Source organism: Humulus lupulus, chromosome X (assembly GCF_963169125.1).
Source record: "Humulus lupulus chromosome X, drHumLupu1.1, whole genome shotgun sequence".
In the NCBI taxonomy this organism is placed as follows: domain Eukaryota; kingdom Viridiplantae; phylum Streptophyta; class Magnoliopsida; order Rosales; family Cannabaceae; genus Humulus; species Humulus lupulus.
Window position 1 is genome coordinate 46,881,453 of NC_084802.1, and position 23,425 is coordinate 46,904,877.

The following is a 23,425-nucleotide window of genomic DNA, read 5'->3' on the forward strand; positions in this document are numbered from 1 at the left end:
ATCTAGATTGCGTAGCTGCATTTGCACTCTAACATCAGAATTTATAAATTTAAAATTTATAAAAAAGTAATATATTCAACCAATAAAAACTTACAATATCAACAATCTTAGATGACTGTAATATAGGTGTATCCCAAAAATTTTAAAAGAATGACGTAGCAGTAAAATTGGCACATGGCATGAGTTAGTGGGGTGATCTGGCTTAGTAATGGCCCAATACATCAGTTAAGGAATTGGACAGATAGTCAAGCCAGATGCACCCGACCGAAGAGAATATTTGGTCTGAGGGTTGCTTGGCTCAGACCCCAGTTTGAAGACCCTAATAATTGATTTGGAGCCAAGTCCAAGAAGTTGAAGGGGAGGTTTGGATTTTGGTTCAAAGGATAAAAGAATTAGGTCCGATTGGACCTAAGCTTAGGAGACCTCTTGTTAAGATTGGCTCGAATGAGTTCAAAGAGAATGACCAAGGCTCAAGTTTTACTCAAAGGGAAAGCCACATGATGGCCGATCGGGTATGTTGTGGGCTTGAACAAAGTGAGGAGGAAAGTATACCTCGGGCCACCTTGGTCCGAGGAGAAGGTTTTGAGGTCCGATCAGACTGAGGTTGAAAACGAGAGGCTCGGACCATTTTGGTCCGAGGAGAAGGGCACTATGTCCGATCGGACATACCCATAGGAGAGGTACCTTGGATCATTTGGGTCCAAGGTGATGGTATGTAAAAGAAGGCTCGGACCATTCTGGTCCAAGGAGAAGAGTCCAAGGTCCGATCGGACCTTGGTTGAACAAAGAAGGCTCGGACCATTTTGGTCCGAGGAGAAGAGTATTATGTCTGATCGGACATGATGCCTATGGGGGGTGTCTTGGACCACTTTGGTCCGAGGAGGTGGCATGAAGAGATGGCTCAGACCACCTTGGTCCGAGGAGGAGAGTGCAAGGTCCGATCGGACCTTGACTGAAGGAGCCAAAGAGGGTGGTTTGAACCACCTTAAGCCAAAGAAGGAAACTATTGTGTCCGATCGGACACAATAAAGGGGTATACCTCGAATTTGCCTGAAGTAAGAAGCAAAGTAAGTATCTTCGGACCACCTTGGTCCGAGGAGAGCCAAATGTACATGACCTTTGGTCCGAGGAGAGCCATGCACATACCACCTTTGACCCGCGAAAAGCTTGAACAACATGCATGAGAGACTACGTCAAACTGCCCGAAACTACTTTAGTGAGAATTGGTCTAAGCATCCGGGAATCTCTCACTCTTCACTCGAATTTAGGGATCAGTTGTATTTTAAACATTTATTTTGTAATATAAATATAAGGTAAATAATGAAATATCCCTATCAAAAGGGGATATCAGTTAAGAATCCCAGGTCTATAAATAGAGAGTTGGGAGGATCGTAAAGGGACTTTTGGCAAAATTAAGAGTTAACCTGTGTTCTAGAGAGAGAAAGTGTTTTTCCTGAGAGAACCCTTTTTTGTATTCTGGAATGTTTTGCACTGAAGAAACTCAGTTGACACTGTTCATCTGATCTTGAGTGTGAATACAGTAATATAATCTCTAAGTGGATTAGGCTATTACCGATTATCGGGGCTAAACCACTATAAAATCTCGCGTTATTTACTTTCATTGATAAAAACTGTCTGTTGTCGTTTATTATTCTCTTGAAGGCTTGTCGTAGTTACGTTCTTACGTCGTTGGCTAAAATCACAGTCAACAATAGGATTCTTTTCATCGGCAAGTGAGTCCCAAACTTCTACTTTTTTTTCTTTAAGTATCACCCGTGCAAGAATGAAGTGTCTTACAAGCAACATAGGAATATAAATCTACAAGTATAATTGTTGTTAGAAATTACATAATAAATAGATGCTTAAAAATATATTCAACATAAACCATTAGAATTATACTTCATTGCAATGTTCGAGGGAGCCCATAAATCTTTCGTAGTAATGCATTTTCCTCCAAATTTGATGTAGTGGTAAATTGGAGTAGGAGTCGGGTAGTAAGTATTTCTATTGTCATAATTTTTTTAAAAAAAATTAACTTCGCAAACATGAAATATGTTTTGACAAAAAAGAAAAACAACAAAAAAACTCACCATATTTCGAGCAGGAAGATACCAATTCTTACACTCTTTACCCTTCTTCAACCTCTCATCCTCGGTCAAGAATGAACAAACCATAGTAACAATCTGCATTTACCAAAAAAAAAAAATTATAACAGTCATACTAAAATTATTAATATATACAAATGAATTACCTCAGTCTCCAACTCCGTTTTAGGTCCAAGATACCGGAAGTCGGATCGTCGTAGAAAACTAGACTCACTTTCAATTATAATTTCCCTAGGATAGATACACTAATATACATTAAAATATATTGAAAAAATGACAAAAAATATATACATTAAGATAGAAAAACTTACAATTGATCAGAGTTTGAGAAAATGTATTCTAACACTTCCCTATCTTTCGGTCTTAAAGTATTACCGAGTTTAAAATGTTCAAATAACACAACATCATCTTGACTAATAACATGTTTTTTAAAAAATAGTGATTGTGAGGCATTTTTGTTAATGGATTCACATGTCAATTTTTTCTTCTTCTCATATCTACATGGAATTTTATCTTTGGCTTGTAAATCCAGTTTAATAGAGTATAGTTCATCTCTCAACTCTTTCAACTCATGTTCAATTACTATCCTCCATTCCATTTTTTATTCCATCACGAAGTTCTATACAAAAAAATTGATGAAGATTATCACTATGTAAGAAATATTTTTGAAAAATAATAATATGTTTGAAAAATTTACATGATGAAATTTTCAAAACTTTAAAATTCCTCACATTTTTAGATTATTGAAGAAAAATGAATTACAAAATAATTTATAATAATAATGTTTTAAAATTTCTATTATAAAATAAGAAATTTTTAAAACCCTATAACCTTCAATGTAAATTTATAAACCTAATAGTTGAAATTTAAGAAGTTTGAATAATTTTGAATTTTACAATAGGAGAAAAAAATGATAATTTGTATGTAAAAATAAAGAAATCACATGAATGCTTGAAAATCTTGCAAGAAACACTATGAAAAATCTAGAATTTTTTCATAAAACATTTTTTTTTTAAATTGTTCTTGTGAGATTTTACTAGACAAGTTTTTCAAGAGAATTAAGATTTAATCATTTTTTTGAATTTCAAATCCTACAAGACAAATAAAACTAAGTTGGAATTTTTTTTTTTAAAAAAAAGATCTAGTAGTGAATTTCGAAATATGAAATTGGTGAAATAGATGATAAATTGTTTGTAAAAATAAAGAAAGCACAAAAATGATTGAAATTCTTGCAAGAAACACTATGAAAATCTAGAGCTTTTTCATCAAACATTTTTTTAAAAAAATTGTTCTTGTGAGATTTTACTAAACAAGTTTTCAAGAGAAATAAGATTTAGTTTTTTTTTTTTAATTTCAAATTTTACATGACAAATAAATCTAAGTTGATATTTTTTTTTTAAAAAAAACCTCTAGTAGTGAATTTCGAAATATGAAATTGGAGAAATAGAAGATAATTTGTTTGTAAAAATAAAAAAAGCACAAAAACGATTGAAAATCTTACAAAGAACACTATGAAAAATTTAGAGTTTTTTCATCAAACACTTTCAAAAAAATAATTCTTGTGGGTTTTCACTAAACAAGTTTTTCAAGAGAAATAAGATTTACTCATCTATGTGAATTTCAAATACTACATAACAAAAAAAAAGATGGATTTTTAAAAAAAAAATAGAAAATCTACTAGTGATTTTCGAAAATGACATAGAAAACTTACTTGAAAACTCTTTCAAAAATTGGAGCTTCTTCAATAAACAAGTTTTTTAAGATGAGTAAATTTTGTATAAAAATATATAATATATATAAAATTCGAAATATGCTTTATTAATCAGCCAACTAATTATAGTTGGGAAGACAGGAGCCATTAATACACAAGGAATGAATCTGGAAAGAACATGGAATGAACAAGGAATGGAGAAGGAATGAAGAAGGAATGGGGATATGGAATCTTGGAATGAATCTTAAATAATGATTTTTTTAATTATTTAATTAAATTAAAAGGTGACCGTCATGTAGCCCATTACCAAGTTTGAAAAAGTCAAAGATAGCATTAATTAACATCTTTAAATGTAGACCATTAGATCTTAATCCAATAGCTATTAATTGACAATCCATCCATGGGGAAAAAACTCAATCACCATTAAGAGTGAATCCATATATATATATATATATATATAAATATATATATTAGATTAATATTATTATAGGATATAAGAACATATTTACATGATGATGAGTAGTGCACCAGCTGCTATATTAGATGCATGGGAAATAATGCTTAACTTTGTGCCACAAGATAGCCGGCAAGGCGTTCCAACCGTTTTTGCCCCTTACCTCCAACCACCTAGTCAATTTTAGGGCATGTTACATCCCCTATATTCTCTTTCCTTATTTTTCCACTATATTGTTTTTGGGGGAGAGAATCTCTTACAGGTTCCAAACCGACCTTAAACGAAGAATGACTAGCGTTTGGTTTGTGCACCACAACTCTCTCAAATAACTATGAGGGTTTTAAATATAAGACAAATGCATCCATTCAAATAGTTATAATCATCATGTCTTTTGTAGAGTAAAGTGAAGAATATACCTTTGAAAGACAATACTTGACAGAGTGGTAATCTTGTGAACGAAAAACCTGAAAAATTAAAAATAAAATCACTCAACATTCATAAATGTCATCACAAAATATGAAATGAAGTACAAAATAATAATTCCAAAATCACTATATTAGAGGTGCGAAACCAATAAATTTCCTCCAAATGTATATTGTTGTTGTTTGGCTTTCTTTGATACATGGATCATAAATTAACTTATTATAGTGCAGTAGTAGTAATCACGTATATATGGAGTAATCATAATTTATATATATATATATAGATAGATGTGGTCACAATTTATATGTATACACCATCTCTCAGACATTTCATCAAACACATAGGGGACCTTAAACTATATGAAAAGAAAAATGAAAACAAAAGGGAAGTTGCATGATAAAACCAATCGGACAACAATTAGAAAAGGGTTTAAGGATGATCAAAAATTGTACATGGCAAAAATAATTCCAAAAATTTAGAGTCCCAAAACCACAAATGAAAACTAGAACAAGTTCACTTAACTAAATCATCATTGAATTAAACATCAAAAATACAAAAACATTAAAAACGAACCTCAAGGCTGACTTTCTACTGGCGAGGAGAAGCTCGATGGGGGGATTGGGTTTCTAGCCACATTCAATGGAGACGTGGTGGTCAGATTCTCGAGTGGGTGGTCGGCAATTAATATGTGGGGTCGGGTTTTGTCGAGAAACAAAGGAGAAGAAGAAGAAAGTCAAAATGAGAAAGGAGGAAGTCGTAAAGATGAGCTGTCGGATTCTCGAGTGGGTGGTTGGCAATGAGAATCAGGGTCTGGTTTTGCCGAGAAACAGAGGAGAAGAAGAGCTTTGAGAGAGGTTTCGGTGAGAAAATGAAGAAGAAGACTGAAATGAGGAGAGGAAGAAGTCGTAAAATTGACGTTCAATTTTTTGTGTTAACGTAAAAATAAAAAAATAAAAATACAAAAATAGGAAACCAAAAAAAGTATAATAAAATTGGAAAAAAGTTTTAAAATACCGCATATAAGGTTATTTCCCATTATTTTTTTAGTAAAATTAATATTCATTTTATGGTGTAAGAGTTAATTATATAAAGTTTTTTTTTTAAAAAAAGAGTTAATTATTTAAAGTTAAATATTAAAAATTTAAATAAGAATCAAATATAAAATAATTAAAGGTTCTTCCTTGTAAAAAAAAATAATAAAAAATCTAGTTAATTATTAATTATACAAATTATAATTACATAACTATTATATTAATAATTAATTAATTTAATTCTTAACATAGAAACTTTTTTAATATTAACCTATTGTAAATGTTATAGCAGGATACCGAAAATGTAAATTACGTAATTATTGAAATATTCTCCATATATATTTATATATACAATGTCTAATGCTCAATTTTATTATATAGTAGTCAATGATTATGTCAATTATATACTCATTGATGGTTACATTAATTTTAACAATTGGACCACTATTTAATAGTTATGATTAATTCAAATGAATAATAATAAGTGACATATAACCTGATACTAATATAATTATTTTTTAAAAAATATTTTATTTCCTATAAAAACCTTAATTAAGATTTTGTTTTATTTTAAAAATAAATTTTATTATAATCACTTTTTAATTTTAAAAAATTAAGTTTTGAATTAAAATATTAAATCGATATCTTTCCCAACCATTTCTCCGGTCTCAAATTGATATATTGCACAACCATTTCCGTCGCCACTGCTCCGTCATTGGCTTCGCATAACCATCCTGTGCATATTTTGAAAACTCCACCTCTTTGTTTTCCTCTATAATAAATTCCTCTTCTTTATAAATTTAAAATAATTATTTCCTCTAATTTTTTACAGTAAAGGAGTAGCAAATCAAAATATATAGTTATAACAGTATATATCATTAAAGCAAAATCTTACAATTTTCGTTGTAAAGAAAGAAATATAATTATTAGAATATTTTAATATATATTGATATGGACCGGAGAATAAGAATTCAGCAAAAAAATATATATAACAGATGAACCATTTGGGGCTGTCAAATTCTATTAATTTTAGTTGATAATTTGGACACGTGCCAACGATAGAATTAAATATATATATAGTATTTATTTATTTCATTATTATTTTTTTGTTAAATTTAGTATTTATCTTTAAATTTTAATATTAAAAATTTAAATAAAACTAAAATTCAAATTATAAAATAATTAAAGGATTTTACATGTAAAAAAAATTAATAAAATAAAATAATAAATTATTAATATTAATAAATAATCAATTTAATTCTTAAAATAGAAACTTTTTAAAAAATAACTTGTTATAGCATGTCACAACAAATGTAAAAATCATAGTTACATAACCATTGAAAATTTCGAGAAACAATGTGGAATGCACGTTTGCTTAATTTTAAAGTTGTAAATATGCTTATTCAATCTACCTAGTCCACGAGTATAGAGTTTTAGTAATACAAAAAAGGTATGTCCCCTTCCCTGTCCATTATCCCTGATATTTATAGGAGAATTTCATGAACATGTTTGGGTAACCGCGTGAATAAATAAGGTATACATTTAATATAGATTATTCTCATTTACACTGGAATATGATTTGATAACAGAATAGAATATACTCCTGTTATCTCGGAAAATAAATAATAGATATGCAATACAACCTGAGCATTAATGAGCGTATAAGGAGCCTCCGAATCTCTTGGGATCCTTCAGTATGCGTTCCAACCAGGTTTCCACTAGTTGAATATCTCACCCGAGCTGGTGTTTAAAGACTATCTGAACCTTAGTTCGGATTAAGCTCAGAGCGCCCAAATGTGGATCTGGCCATTTTAGATCTCGACTTGGATTGTTATCCTAAGAGGCAGTCTGATAACAACCTGTACGTCGTGTTTTCAGGTCTCAACTCGATCTGCTCACATCATTGTTAACCAGAGGTTCTACTTGGCTGCTTTTCCACATATTCATCTGTCAGCTGTACCCGAACTGAGTGACTAGACTCGTGCTAACTTTTAGGGTACAACATATGATTTTATTATTTTTAAATAATTATCACTGTAAAATATCTAAAAAAAATATCCTATTGTTAATTTGTTTAATTATTTATTAATTTTATTTTATTTAAGTTTAAGTCAATATCTCAAAAATACCTTATTTTCATTTGTTTAATTATTTAGTCATTAAATTTTATTTAAGTTTAAGTCATGTTTACAATTTACCGTTAAATAGAAGAATATTTTGTTAAATATAAAAATATTCCGTTAAAATTAACAGAAAAAATAAAAAATTGTTAAAACCAATAATTTATATATAGTATCTAATATGGATGTGCAAAAAATCCAAAAAAACTGAATAAACCGCTCAAATCGGCTGCCCGAACACTGCAAAAATCGAAACCGACGAAACCGAAAATCGATTTAACCGCCTTGGCGAAAACCAACATTAAGTCTGTCGGTTTATAAGTTGGTCACAACCGACCGTATAAACTGAAACTGACTGAATATGCTTAGGTTCCAAATTTGTGGATGTAACATTGTAATATGTGTTTAGGTTTTCAAATCTTCAAGTTAACAAATTAGATGAATCATTTTCATATTAAAAAAAAGCTCAAACATGGATTCCAATAATCTTAATTTTTTTTTAACTTAAATTTCATAAAAAGAATATTTTTAAAAAAATCAAGTTCGGTTTTGGCGGTTTTAACCGACCAAACCACGGTCTAAATTAGCCATTTTTTTTATGTTGTAAGTAGGTCGGTCGGTTTTTGGATCGCACCAATCTGAACAGAAAATTAAAATCTGGATTTTAGAATAGAGAAAAACCGTGTAAACCGACCGATGCTCAACCCTAGTATCTAATGTTGAGTTATATATGTTATCTTCTTTGTTGTGAGTTATTTGACACTCCTTACTTTAAGAATGTGCCAATTACATGTACTATCACTAATAAATTGTGTTTAACTTGAAGATTACTATTGTAAATTATTGAGATTCATCGTAATATATTTTGTACTATATTATAATATAATTGTAACACGTAATGATTTTTTTTTTTTAATGTTATCATTTCTAACATGGCATGCGCCCTATCTTTGCACCCACAAAATTCTCTACGCTAATTCTATTACCCTAAAAACGAGTTGATTCAAACCAAACACGCACAATTATATTTGAAAATAAAGGAAAGCTTTATTAACTTAACGAGTCCTTCAACAAAAGAGACAACAAACTAGAAAGAACATCACTCCCTCTAAAAATACAGTCAGCTTGAGAATAAGACGCTCGAGCAAGATAATGAGCAACCTTATTGGCAAACCGTTTTACAAAAAATAGATCAACATCACAAAGACTATTAAGCAAGTTTTTACAATCATTAATTATTAACCCAAAAGCTGAAACCATTTTAACTGAACTACGAATAGCTTGGACTACATTCAAGCAATCCGTCTCCACCACCACTGACCGCCAAGATCGTCTCTTAATCAAACTAAGAGCTTCTTTCAGGCTCAAAGCCTCGGCTTCTAAAGGCTTTACTCTCCCAACCTTCATGACCGAGAAAGCTTCAATAAGATGCCCCTCAGAATCCCTCGCCACACAACCAACACCAAAGTTTTCGTCAGGAGCAAAAATAGCTGCATCAACATTCACCTTGATCATCTCAGAACGGGGTAAAGTCCAATGCTCAATTCCATCACCTTGCCGCCAGTTTGCAAAAGATGGGGCCGAATTATTAGATTGAGCGGCTAACCATTGATCAAGTAATATAGAAGCAGATAGCACTACCTCTTCAACTGAAGATCTCTTCTGGTTCCAAACTAAATTGTTCCTAGCCTTCCAGACTTCCCAACATAAAACTCCTGCTTCTGCAGCGATCTCATAATTGCCTTTAGAAAACACCTCTTCCAACCAATCACCAAACTCAGAGAAAGGACCTGCTAGGACCCCAACCTTAGCTCTAGCCCAACAGCCACGAGCAAAATTACAAGTCACCTAAGCATGTAGAATAGATTCAATCCTAGAGTTACAGACAGAACAAAGAAGCGGCACATCCACATGTCGAGAACGCAATTGCATACTAGTTGGAAGGCACCCAACTGTTGCACGCCACAGAATATTTTTAGCCTTTGGCGGAATCTTCAAATTCCATAACTTCCTCCAAAAGCCAGAACTGTCGGAAGCTGCCCATCTACCATTAGTCTCTTGAAGCAGCTTATAAGCAGAGCGGACAGAATAGTTTCCAGAAGTTTCCTTTGACCATAGCCATGTATCCCCGTCAAAATCATCACTCAAAGGAATGCTTAAAATAAGATCAATATCCCTCCTCACGAACAGGTCAGAGATGACTTCCAAATCCCATTCTTTCCTATCAACTCTGAATAAACTGCACACATTTTTATCAATTAATCCAGGATGATCAGAAACAACGCAAGGATTACTCTCGTCCGGCAGCCAAGGATCATGCAGAATTGAAATATGATTACCGCTTCCTATACTCCAACGAGCAGCCTTAGCCACTAAGTTCTGGGACTCCAAAATGCTCCGCCAAATGAAACTCGGGTTAGACCCCAACGAAGCACTAAGGAAGGACCCTCTAGGATAATAACGGGCCTTGAACACCTTGCCAACAAGCAAGTTGTCTCTCACTAACAATCTCCATCCTTGTTTCCCTAAAAGGGCGAGATTGAAGTCCCTCAAATTTCGGAAACCCATCCCACCGCAGTGCTTATGATAGCACATCCTTTTCCAACTCATCCAACTGATACCTCTCCGCGATGTAGATGATGAACCCCACCAAAATTTACCCATCATTCTTTCCACATCCTTACACACCTCTAAAGGGAGAAGGAATACATTCATAGCGTAATTTGGAAGAGCTTGAACAACAGTCTTCAACAAGACCTCCTTGCCAGCCTTTGATAAAAGTTTCCCATCCCAACTCTGTATTCTACTCCTGATCCTCTCTTTCAGAAAGCCCAAGAGAGCAGATTTATTTCTACCCATAGTATTTGGCAATCCCAAATACTTACTGTAAGCACCGGCCTCTTGAAACCCCATCAATAAGCAAACTTGTTGGCGCACATCAAAACTAGTATTTGAGCTAAAGAAAATTAAAGATTTAGCTAGATTAACTTGCTGCCTTGAAGCCCTGTAAAAAATCCCTAGATAAATAATAGATAAATAATCGTGTCAAAAATCCCTAGATAAATAATAGATAAATAATCGTGTTATCAAATACCTATTACGACCCACTACATGGGTTTTTGATATGGCATCATAATTTATTTATACTTTTTACCATTTACTTGGAATTCAAATCTTTTTAAGAAAATAAATAAATAAATAATCAAGAGGTTTCCATTTTAAAAAATTTATAATTAAAAGAAAAATTCACAAAAAATTGCGTCAATAAAAGGAAATTTAAATATTTCGAGTAAGTGGAACCCTAGAATGGTCAATAGTATGTAGTGTGGAAGTATTATATATATAACATGCCAACTTGGTTGCAATTGCAGTTGCAGAGTGTGGAATGTATTCAAATGAAAGGGAATAATAATAATAATAATAATAAGTAGGAAAGAATTCTTGCGTTCAACATCATGTACATTGCCCCCACCTTACCCATCTGCAAACTGCAACACTCTTCTGTATTCTCTGCACTACCTGTCTCCTCTATCCCTCTCTTCTAACGTACCTCTACACACACTCAACTTATGTAGGGGTCCACTCACTGCCACCGCCCCATATATATCTTGACATTTCTTTTTACACAGAAAAATAATGGTTAAACAAACCATGTGGATAAGTTAAGAAATTTGGTTTTTCATTTTAGTTATATTGTATCAAGACACTATTATTGGTAAATATATAAGGAAGTTTTTAGTCCCTGAGTTTCTATTTTCAGGACTTAGTCCAACAATTGTTGTGAACCATAGGATATGTTAGTTTTTAGAGTGAATGGTTGGATTTAAATTTGTTAATTGAATAATACAAAAATATACATATACCCTTAGGGACCCCATTTAACCGGGTATCGATTGCCATTTAGTTTGTTTTTAATTTGTTTAAGCAAACAAGAGAAATTTTTAATTACCCAGAGAAATTTTCAAAAAATCAACATTCGAACTCGCTATTTTATTAATGGCATGGCTCCCACTCTGGCTCGTTGACAAGCTCATGTTGTTCTTGCCATGGTTGGTTCTCGGAAACATTGAAAAATATGGCCTAAAAAGACCTTCAACAGGACCATTAACGCTGAAAAACACAGAAGGAAAGACCCCAGTTTTAGATATTGGAACATTAGAGAAGATCAAATCCGAAGATATTACAGTTGTTGCCGGAATCAAGAGATTCACACGTAACCAAGTCGAACTCGTCGATGGCGAAACTCTTGACATTGACTCAGTCATTCTCGCCACTGGTTATCGCAGCAACGTTCCTTCATGGCTTCAGGTGAGAAAATTGTAACGCCCCAACTCCTGGGACCGTTACGGTGTGCCTTGTAAATAGTGCTAAACTCGCTAATCGAGACATTTGGCCAAAATCGTGATCTAAGTATGATTAGCGGTTTAGGGATTAAACATTTTGGTTAAGATATAACGTTTCACTAGAACGTTTAACATATACATTGGGATCCCGAAAATACAATTCAGAGTTTATTACATAAAATATTTACAACAGGCCGTTCTAAGCGGCAAAACAGGGTTCAACCCTAGTTCCACTTTAAACCTCGACCGTGGCGGTCGAGCAGCCGCATATGTACACGTCATCACCTAAGCCCTCCAACTCAAGGATGGTTTAGCTTCCTCTTGCCTTTACCTGCACCACATAGCACCCGTGAGCCGAAGCCCAGCAAGAAACATAACATTTTTCATAAACATTATCAAATGGTTATCATTATAATCACACTGAATATAAAGCTTTCAAACCAATGGGTGCACATCACATGATTCAAGAGGGAGAGTGGCTGTTAAGTAAGCCACCAGCCTCCAAGCTCTGTTTTGTAGCGGGAGAGTGGCTGTTAAGTAAGCCACCAGCCTCCAAGCTCTGTCTTTTAGCGGGAGAGTGGCTATTAAGTAAGCCACTAGCCTCCAAGCTCTGTTTTCTAGCAAGAGAGTGGCTGATAGGTAAGCCACTGGCCTTCAGGCTCTGTTTTCTAGCAAGAGAGTGGCTGATAGGTAAGCCACTGGCCTTCAAGCTCTGTTTATTCATCGACCCTCAGGGTCGGTCAGGCATTAATGCTCCTTGAGTCATTCAATGCTAGTAATCGATTAGATCTAATCTCTGTTGGCTTGCGTGATTCACGCTAAGGCCGTTCTGACAAGTAAGTCAGCGCTTCCTGACCTGTGTCCAGTAACACTGCCGAGCCTGACAAATAAGTCACAGCCTCACAGCTGATACTAACACTTTTGTCGATTATGTATTCGGTCCATACACAAGTAAGCAATGCTATCAATATGTATCATATGCCAGTTATCCAAGAATAGGGCATTCAGCATGCTTACTAAACAGTTTCTAGCACAGTCATGATCATGCATAAACTCAGAGACTCAAGCTCTGACCAATCTCATATTCACTGTTCATGGCATGCCCTATCACATGTTTCTCGTGCATTTCATGCATCACACTTAATCATCCAGCACGCCTCAATAATAATCATATGGAAATGGACAAGATTTGCCAAGCATTCATTATGCTAACAATGTTTACATTTAATCACCCAACATGCATCAATCATAGCCATGCATGTCATATTCAGTAGCCAATCAACATGCATCATAATAGCCATGCACGTCATGCTCAATAATCAACCAACATGCATCCATAATAACCATGCATGTCACATATACACAGGGTGCAGTTTTCTTACCTCAGATTCGAGCTAGTACCAATATAAGAACGATCCTTGAGAACGATCAACCTTTAAGCCCTTAGCGGTCACCTAATCATAACCAAGTATGAAACACCATCAATAACATGATAATAAAAGGTTTCACACCAATATCTAGCCCCCAAGAGATCAATCCAAACTAATCCAAGTAGTAGGGACACTCCCGAGGCCCATAACTAAGTTCCCGGGGTCAAAACGAGCAAACGGGGCGAAAACAGGGCAAGGGCTGCGGCCCTAGCACCTTGGGCCGCGACCCCAGGGTTCTCTGAGGCAAGGACCGCGGCGCCCAGCAAGGCTCACTTCCTGACACCTGCTTCTTCGAACTAGGGCCACGGCGCACAAGAACAGGGCCGCGACCCCCAACCCTGGGCCATTCCCAAACGCGTTTTAAACACTCCAAATCCTCCAAAAACATACCCAAACATTCCCCAATCATCAAATCAAAGTTCCCAAGCTTCCCAATACTCCAAAACCTTCAAAACCCAAAGCTCAAACCGACCAAAACTCAACAATTAACAAAGTCCAATTCTAAGCTTCAAAACTTTAAAAACTTAAAACTTCAAACTTAGATTACCTTCGATTGGGTTGTTTCTCGTCAAATCTTTCGGTTAAGAAGCTTTTAATCTTTCCTAGGATCGCTATGCCTCGACCCTCGCTTGATTCCGACTCCTAGAACTCAAGATTTCCTAAAAAAGGCTCAAACGGTAAAACGGACTGTTTTGAGAGAGAACGAGAAGTTTCTAACGTATGTTTTTATCTGTCAAGCTACTTCAAGCTTAAGTAACCTTAAATAAAACCTAGTGCTCGGGGTCCCGAAAACACCCCCGGGGACACTATAGTCAAAACTTCCAGAATTTCACCATGATCTCAAATATTCACAATCTATCACCAAATAACATTTCTATTACCCCAAAATTGACCCCGTTATGATAAAACCGCTAACTCATTATATATGACCGCCTCATGCCGCATAGCTCGAATATATCTCCATAATAATGAGATCTCATTCACATATTACAATATGCACCCAATTTACAAATATGCCCTCAACAGGCCAAATTACCAAAATGCCCTTATCATTTTAAATACTCTCATTCGCATGCATTTATCATCATATATAATATAATTCACATTAACATGCATATATTCATTTTATAACATATTAAATCAATTATGGCCCTCCCGGCCTCCTAATCAAGGTCCTAAACCTTATTAGGAAATTTGGGGCATTACAAAAATGTTCTGAAAAAAAGTTACTCTGTTTTTAGTTTCAAAAACAGAGGGAAGCCCAAAAAAGCTTTCTTCGATCAGAATCGTTTTTATTCATTTATACTGATCTTATTCTGGTTTTGCTATGAATCAGGAAGGTGAATTTTTCTCCAAAAATGGATTCCCCAAAGCCCCATTTTCACAAGGTTGGAAGGGAAATGCTGGTCTTTACGCAGTTGGGTTCACAAGGAGAGGGCTCTCTGGTGCTTCCTCAGACGCCATGAGAATAGCTCAAGTTATTGGCAAGGTCTGGAAACTTGAAACCAGACGACAGACCAAGCGAACCATTGCTTGTCACAGACGTTGCATATCTCAAATGTGAAGAAGAAGAAGAAGAAGAAAAATCCCAAAAAATCAAAATCAAAAAATAATAATAACCCAATTCTCACTAATTGTTTAGTTGAGGTGTATAACCACATCGTAAACAAATTTCTCTGGGTAATTAAAAACAGCTTTATTACATCTAGTGAGTACTGGTCTGGGCTAAGAAAAAAAAAACATTTTCTAAACAAATTTTGTGTGGTAGATCATACTCATCAATTAGATATTTTTTACTTTTTTACTTTCAGCTACAACATTATTTTACTTTCAGCTACAACATTAATCTCATCAATTGTATGAGATTAAATTTTTAGTCTGATAGAAATATTTTAATCACACTTTTTTTAACGAAGTAATGACTCCTAATCGAGCAACCATATAAATATTATAACTTAAATATGGTACGTTTAGTGGTATTATTATTATTATTATACTCTAATTGTATTACACATCAGAAGATTATAAAATAACTTATGCAAAGGGAAAGTCTTACATACCAAATACCATATAATAGCCAAAATTCATTCTAAATTAACTATACAACCTAAAGCTACATAATCAATGGTAATTCATTCTTCTAACCATTAAACAAGTCAAACAAAACTGAGATATTCATTAAGACAATTCATTTATTACTCGCAAAAAAAAAAAAAAACAATAATTACTTTCGGTTTTTTTACTTTCAGCTATTATGTTATTACTAACCACTCTATTTAATATTACTTACCGATATCAAAATGTTACTTATATGCAGATGAGTTACTGGGAAATTCATTACTTTTACATACAACGTTATTCCTGACTACTCCTTTAAAATTACTAAGTAACTCCTAAACATTACTTTCCCAATATCGTAAATATGTTTGAATACAATACTAATTTTACCTTATTGCCCTTCACTGTAGATTTTTTTTACCTGCAAATTACTGTTTTACCCATACTTTTCAAACCATGATTCAATATTTTTTTACAACCGGTTTACATCACCAGCTCATCAAGTAAAAAAATTTAATAATAAAAATATCAAATAATTTAATAGCTTGACACTTGATAATTTTTTTGGGTCCCACTTGTTGGACTAAGTGCCGTAAGGGACTAAAGAGCTTGTCACATATATATATAGGACAATATATTGAATATCTTATTAACCTCAAATACTGCTTTTTGTACATACATACATATTTCAATCCTCCTACTTTATTAGAACCAAAAGATAGAAGATATATAGAGCACTACATCTCTTCATTAATTTCTCTTGAGTATTTTATTAATCTTAAGTCAACTTATTATTTATGTAATTTTGAAAAGGATAAAATGTTTTTTTTCTCCCAAACTATAGCACTAGATTTTTACCCCGATTTTTTTTTTTTTTTAAAATACTCCTGAATTATAACATTTGTAGACTTTTCTCAATTCCACCTAAAATAATAATGGTTTGCTGATATGGCAGTTAAAAAAATATTTTTTTATTAATTAATAGATTTTAAATTATAAAAAATAAATAAAAATAATTTTTAAAAAATTAATAAAAAATGATTTTAAACTTATTAAATTATATAAAATTTAATAAATAAAAAATCAAGAATCATAAATAGATTTTAATCCAAATATAATTTAAAAAAAACTAAAATTAATATTTCTAAACTAAATTATACTTTGAACTAAACTAAATTAAAATATTTAATTTTTGCTGGACTGTTTTCTAAATGTGTTTGATTATCTACATTTGAATTATAGATTTGCTTGAGTTTTTAATTTAATTTAGTTTAGAAATATTGATTTTAGTTTTTTTACAATTATATTTAGATTAAAAAAATTATGTTTTATTGATTTTTATTTTATAAGATTTTATATAATTTCATAAATTTAAAAATAAGTTTTTATTTTTAAAATAATTTTTGTTACTTTTTTTAATTTAAAATTAATTAATTAATAAAAAATATTTTTTAACTGTAACGCCAATAAACGGTTATTATTTTGGTCGGTAGACACAAAACTCTATAAATGCTATAATTTAGTTTATGGGGAAAAATAACATTTTATCCTTTTGAAAATGATACAGCTCTATCTCTCTCTTTCTTACATAACTCTCTTTAGAACTTTATTATAGTCGTGAAAATGACGGAACATGAATTTTGATAGAATTTAATAATAATAGGAAGAAATATTATAAAACAAAAAATAATATCATCTATAGTTATACAGTCCTGTTGCACTATAATCTATATATATATATATATATATTTTCTGTATAATTTTTCTATAGGGGCTTTACTTTAAATCTTACCGATAGAGCTTTCAGTATTTCTTGACTCGTGAACAATTTTCGGCGCGACTTTTTTTTATGACCGTGTATATTGTAGCTATTTAGAGCAACCTACAAATTTTCAGAAAATTCCGAATAGTTTACAGTACCGAAAACTAGGTTCAAACATGTTGTTGCACGCATGACTAATTTTTTTTATGCGCGTGGAAAACAACATGTTTGAACCTAGTTTTCGGTACTGTAAACTAGGGGTATGCACGGTGTGGTTTGGACGGTTTGAACAATTTTTAATACACCACGCCACAAGTGTGGTGTATTAGCTAGAACACACCATGCGGTGTGATTTCGTTGCACCAAACCAACCAAACCAAACCATTTTTTGCGGTGTGGTTTGGGCGGTTTTTCACGGTGTAAGTGTGTTAAAAAATATGTGTGTGATAGAGAGGTGATAGGGAGGAGACGCAAATGAGATGAGAGATGAAGGAGTTGTTATCGTGTATGATGTGTTAGAGAATAAGGTTATACCCTAATTTAAGTGGACTCCTAATTTAAGTGGGCTCCTAGTTTTAGATTGGGTTATTAAAAAATAGTATATATGTAAAGTTTAATTTTTTTAAACATATTTGTAAGTATACGGTGTGGTGTGGTGCAAACCAAAATTTCACACCGCCAAACCGCGCACCGCACCGCACCACGCGGTTTAGCTAAGACACAAACCATACCGAACCATTCCACTTTTGACACTGCGGTTTGCGGTGTAGTGTGGTGCGGTGCGGTCGGTCGCCGCGGTTTGCCGGTTTAGATGCTCACCCCTACTGTAAACTATTCGAATTTTTCTGAAAATTTGCAGGATGCTCTAAATAACTACAATATACACGGTCATAAAAAAAAGTCGCGCCGAAAACTGTTCACGGGTCAAGAAACACCAAGAGCCCTACCGGTAGGGCTTAAAGTGAAGCCCCTGTAGAAGAATTATCCATATATATATAGGGCTAATTAATACAAGTAAAGGTGGTTCGATTTCTTCAATACCAACAATACGAAAAACTATTTTGAAAGGGAAATTTCATCTTATATGCATGATAATTTAGTGAAATTTTTTAATATGTCAACATAAGTTACTATCCCAAATATATGATAATTTCAAATTTTTTGACAAAAATACTCATAACATTCAAACACCAATTTTCTCTCTCAATCTGAACTTTTTCTCTCTCTAACATACTCTCTCACTCACTCACACTCTCTCTCTCATTCTAATATTGTAGATCTTGAAAAAATACCAAAATTAAAAAAAAAATCATCTGAAACGGACATTTGAGTGAAAAAATATGAACCTCTAAAATTTTTGTCAAATTTCAGTGCAAAGCATCAGAATTGCATAAAAAAAAAAGATAAATGTTCATTTGGTACCATGTGTTTTATCGAAATACAAACTTGGTACCCTCTGTTTTTGATAATTATCAATCGGTATCCTCTGTTTGCAAAAATTACATAGTTTGGTACCCTCCGTGTGTTTAAATTTTTAATATTCTCATGTTATCCAACATTTTAATGATTTATTTGATTTTCAATTATTTTATTATTTTTAAATGATTTAAATATATTTTCAAAATTCATAAAATAATTAAATGTTTAATTAAAACTTTAAAATAATTTTATTAAGCAAAATTACTTTTTAAAATAAATTTAATTAATTAAAAAAATAATTAAAATCTTATTAGTTAACTTTAAATAGACTTAAATTTTAATTTAATTATTAATGAAAAAATATTCATATTTTACTCAATCTCACTATCATCATGTCAGTTCCTCACCCTCCCAATCTCACTTTTATTTGAGTGATTTATTTGATTTTCAAATGTTTTATTATTTTGAAATGATTTAAATATATTTCTAGTACTCATAAAATAAAATTAATGTTAATTTAAAACTTTAAAATGATTTTAATTAATTAAAAAATGGAATTAAAAAAATAATTAAAATCTTATTAATTAACTTTAAATAAACTTGAATTTTAATTTAATTAATGAAAAAAATCTATATTTCACCCAATCTCACCTTCACCATTTCAGTTCCCCACCCTCTCATTTTCACCAGCATTTTTTTATTGTTTCACAATTAGATTGATTAGTTAATTAAATTAATTTTTTAGGTTTATTTAAAGATAATTGATAAGATTTTAATTAGTTTTTTTTAATTAATTAAATTTATTTTAAAGTTTTAATTAAATATTTATTTTATTAAATGAAATATAAAGATATACTTAAAAATATAAAACAATTGAAAATCACGTAAATCAATAAATAAAGGGCAATATAAGAATATTAAAAAAATTAAAACACAGAGAATACTATATTATGTAAATTTTGTAAATAAAAAGTACCAATTAATAATTATAAAAAACAAAAGTAATAAATTTATATTTTGATAAAAGACTTCGTATCAAACCAGAATTTACAATTAAAAAAAACAATACAAAAATCTAATCAAAGCAAAGCAAATAAGTTGTCGGGTATTGAAGTGTGGTGTCACATTTGATTCCCCTTAACCAAAAAAAATAAATAAATGAATAAAAGGGCTGTATGCGCCGCCATTAGTTTGTAAATAGTATTGCTCTCCGTGATTCTGAAAAATATTGGTTCTTCATTGTTCATAGTCTCACTTTCTCGACCCCCAAACACTAGCTAGCATTACCTATATCTTTTGTCTCAATCTCATCATCATATATTTTCTTTAATTTGGTTAATTTTCATCATTATTTGTCCCTACAAATCGTCAACAAACACTACTGTTACTACTACCACTCCTACTATATCTCTGTGTGTCTGTCTATATATATTGGCATTTGTATGATATATATATATATACATATCTAGGATGGAACACAGAATAAGCATGGCCAATGTACGAAAAATATTATTGGCTGGTATGTTTATATACCATATCAATCTATGACATATACAATATATCTATAATGTCAGCATGCAGTAGAAGAGTATAGTAAGGTTTTTCTTCTGGACCATCCATACAACACATACTTCTCTCCTCTCTGTGCTACATACTTCTCTCCTCTCTGTGCTCTGTTCCTTCTGCCCATTCTCATGCATATATATCAGAACACGTATCACACCAAACCATTTTTTTTTTTTGTTTCCCTTTCTCTTTCTCTTTCTGTTTTTTTACCCCCTTCTTTTTACTTTTCTTACCTCGGTAAACGATTTTTCACCTTCCCTTAATCCGTACATGCCACCCTTACAAAAACAAAAATAGAGAGTAAAAAGAAGTAGTGAGAAACTTTATTACTGCAGTCAAACTCTAACTTTCGGTCCTCCAACAAAAACAACAGCCTTCTATCCCGTTCGCGCTACTCAATACACTAGTCCTTTTCTTTATATATAAATATGTATATACATATATATATATATTAATTCACTAAAACAAATAAATTAAATAGATAAAGAGAGTTCAAACTTTCTTCGTTCATTATCTCATACCTAAAATTCTCTTTTTTTCTTTATGTATAAGAGAGCGTAGAAGATCAAAGTGAAGGGAGTTGCAAATGCGTTTAGCTTTCGAGAGGCAAAACTGGCCGTCGATTAATTTGGTCAACTTGATGGACGGCGGAGATTCCATCGTCAGCTCAGCTTCCAAGTCTGAAACATGCAAGAGCCATAAGGAAGCGGAGAGGAGACGCAGGCAGCGAATTAACGCCCATCTCTCTACTCTCCGCTCTCTGCTCCCCAACATCACCAGGGTTGTTTTTTTTTTCTTTTCATTTATTTAAAGTACCATTTTCTTAATTTAGATGGAAAATGACTAAAAATGAGCGCCATTTTTTGTTGTTACCTGCTGATACAGACGGACAAGGCTTCTTTGCTAGCGGGGGTGGTGCATCGGGTAAAGGAGCTGCGTGAAAAGGCTGATGACGTAGCGCGTAAGGATGGAGATATTTGGTTCGGCGCCGGTGGTGGTGTTACTGGCTCGGAGCCTGAGCCTTGGCCGTTTCCAAGCGAGTCGGACGAGGCAAGTTTGAGCTACTGTGAGGGAGGAGATTCAAAGCTGGTTAAGGCGACGGTGTGCTGTGAGGACAGACTGGGTCTGAACCGAGACATGGCTCGGGCTATCCGGTCTGTACGTGCCAGACCGGTTCGGGCCGAGATGATGACGGTTGGAGGGAGGAGTAAGAGCGTGGTTGTGATGCAATGTGGCGGTGGAGGTGGAGGTGGAGGTGAGGAGGATATTAGGGCCTTGAGACGGGCTTTGAAGGCCGTTGTGGAGAATCGGGCTTCGGGTTCTGGACTGAACCAATCGGTTTCTGGGAATAAGCGGTCTCGGCTCTATGGTTCTGTTAACGAGGGCGATTATGAACTTTTATTAACTTAAAATAATATATATATTTATATAATCATTCTCGTTCTTAGAAGTTAGAAGAATCCGAAAATCACTTGCTCTAAAAAATAATATACTTGAAAAAACAATAGTATACAATTCAAGGAACGATTGGTAATTTGGTAAGCGTGAGACGGTAAGAGAAGTTATTTTGTTTTTTAGCCTGAAAATGAGCTGAATTGTGTTGAATTTGCTCGATTGGAGAAATGGGGACTTGGGTATCCAACGGGTTGGAGCTTCGATATGTGTGATTTCAACCTTAATATCAGTGTAATGCCGTACAAATAATGCACTTTTTTTTTTTTTTTAATTAATAAGTTTGGTGAATTGAAGTATGTAAGTTTGACTATTAGATTCTCGGGTGTATTGGGTTTATGAATTATTTAAGTTATAATGAACTTAAAGTTTTTATTTTGAATTCTTTTTTTTTTTGGGCAATCACATAATGCTTTGAAGATCAGCAAATATTTAATTTTTTTTTTCGACAAAAAATAAATATGTACTTTAAAACTTAATACTATAATAAAAATAATAACAAAAACAATAAATAAAGAAACAACCGAAGGGATGTAAGGGAATGACATCTTTCGTTAATTACAGTAAAAACTGCCATTTATAAATTTTAAAATACAAATTTAATTCTTTTTTAATAGAAAGCTAAAACAGTTTCTATGAATTGAAATAAAAATTATAAGAAAAGTAACAAACTTTATATACTAACAATTTTTGATAATTGAGGTCTACTATTCAATGAAATATTAGTTGGAAAAATAGTGTCTAATACTATTTTAAAGAAATAGTTTGAGGCATAATTTTTTAGGCTCACTTGTTATTAGTGAGTGAGATGTCTTTGGAGATTTGTGTTATTCTCAAGTTAATAAAAATTAAGTATTGATATGCTCAAAATGGTTATGGGGTGAATGAGAAATTGTTACCTATAGTAAGCAAAATGATAAAAGGTGAATAATGAGATTTGTATTAGTCCCACATAGAAATCTGAGTACCCTTTTAAAGGGTTATACATAGAATTTAATATCCCTAGATTGGTAAGTTGATAAGCAAGGAAGCTCCCTTTTGCACGCACAGGGGGCAAATCTTTATGGGTGGAGCAAAAACGCATGGGACTTGTGTACACTCGCACGAATGCAGGCTTATAAAGCTTAGTCTACGTTAGGTTTCTTTTGCAACCCATTATTTATTTTTCATTCCAAAATGAATCTGGGAGATCTCATCCTTGTTTTGCACGAAAATTGCTTCATTTAATCAATTTGGGGCAGTTATCAGAAATTGACTTTTTGGGTAGTTACCCAATTTTATTTGCTTCATTCCCAAACAATTGGTCCCCCCTTGAAGGTTATACATAGAGGGTTTCACCTCATTGTTTCATACACCTTCTATTCTCTCTCTCTAAATTCTTTTGGTTTCTAGTTGAAACTCCTCTAAGTTCATACCATATGACGTCGAATCTCTCTTAGTCCTCAGTCAGATCTTGGTGGTGTTCTTAAACATTGGTCAGCTCGTTGGGAGTAGAAACAAGGTGCTTAGCTGTTGCTCATAGACTGTTTTATCCTGGGGGGACAAACGTTG

General features: G+C 32.9%; 2 protein-coding genes across 2 annotated transcripts; both read left to right on the forward strand.

Moving 5' to 3' along the window:
* The first annotated feature begins 11,840 nt into the window (after positions 1–11,840).
* On the forward strand, positions 11,841–15,181 carry LOC133805783 (probable indole-3-pyruvate monooxygenase YUCCA5). Its single transcript, XM_062243939.1, has 2 exons — positions 11,841–12,152; positions 14,954–15,181. Exons 1-2 carry the CDS (start codon positions 11,841–11,843, stop codon positions 15,179–15,181), a joined length of 540 nt encoding a protein of 179 aa, XP_062099923.1.
* Positions 15,182–20,877: 5,696 nt separating this feature from the next.
* LOC133804386 (transcription factor bHLH30-like) lies at positions 20,878–22,323 on the forward strand. The gene is made up of 2 exons (XM_062242553.1): positions 20,878–21,203; positions 21,308–22,323. The coding sequence occupies exons 1-2, from the start codon at positions 21,009–21,011 to the stop codon at positions 21,830–21,832; spliced, it is 720 nt and encodes a 239-aa protein (XP_062098537.1). The 5' UTR covers positions 20,878–21,008; the 3' UTR covers positions 21,833–22,323.
* Positions 22,324–23,425: the final 1,102 nt, after the last annotated feature.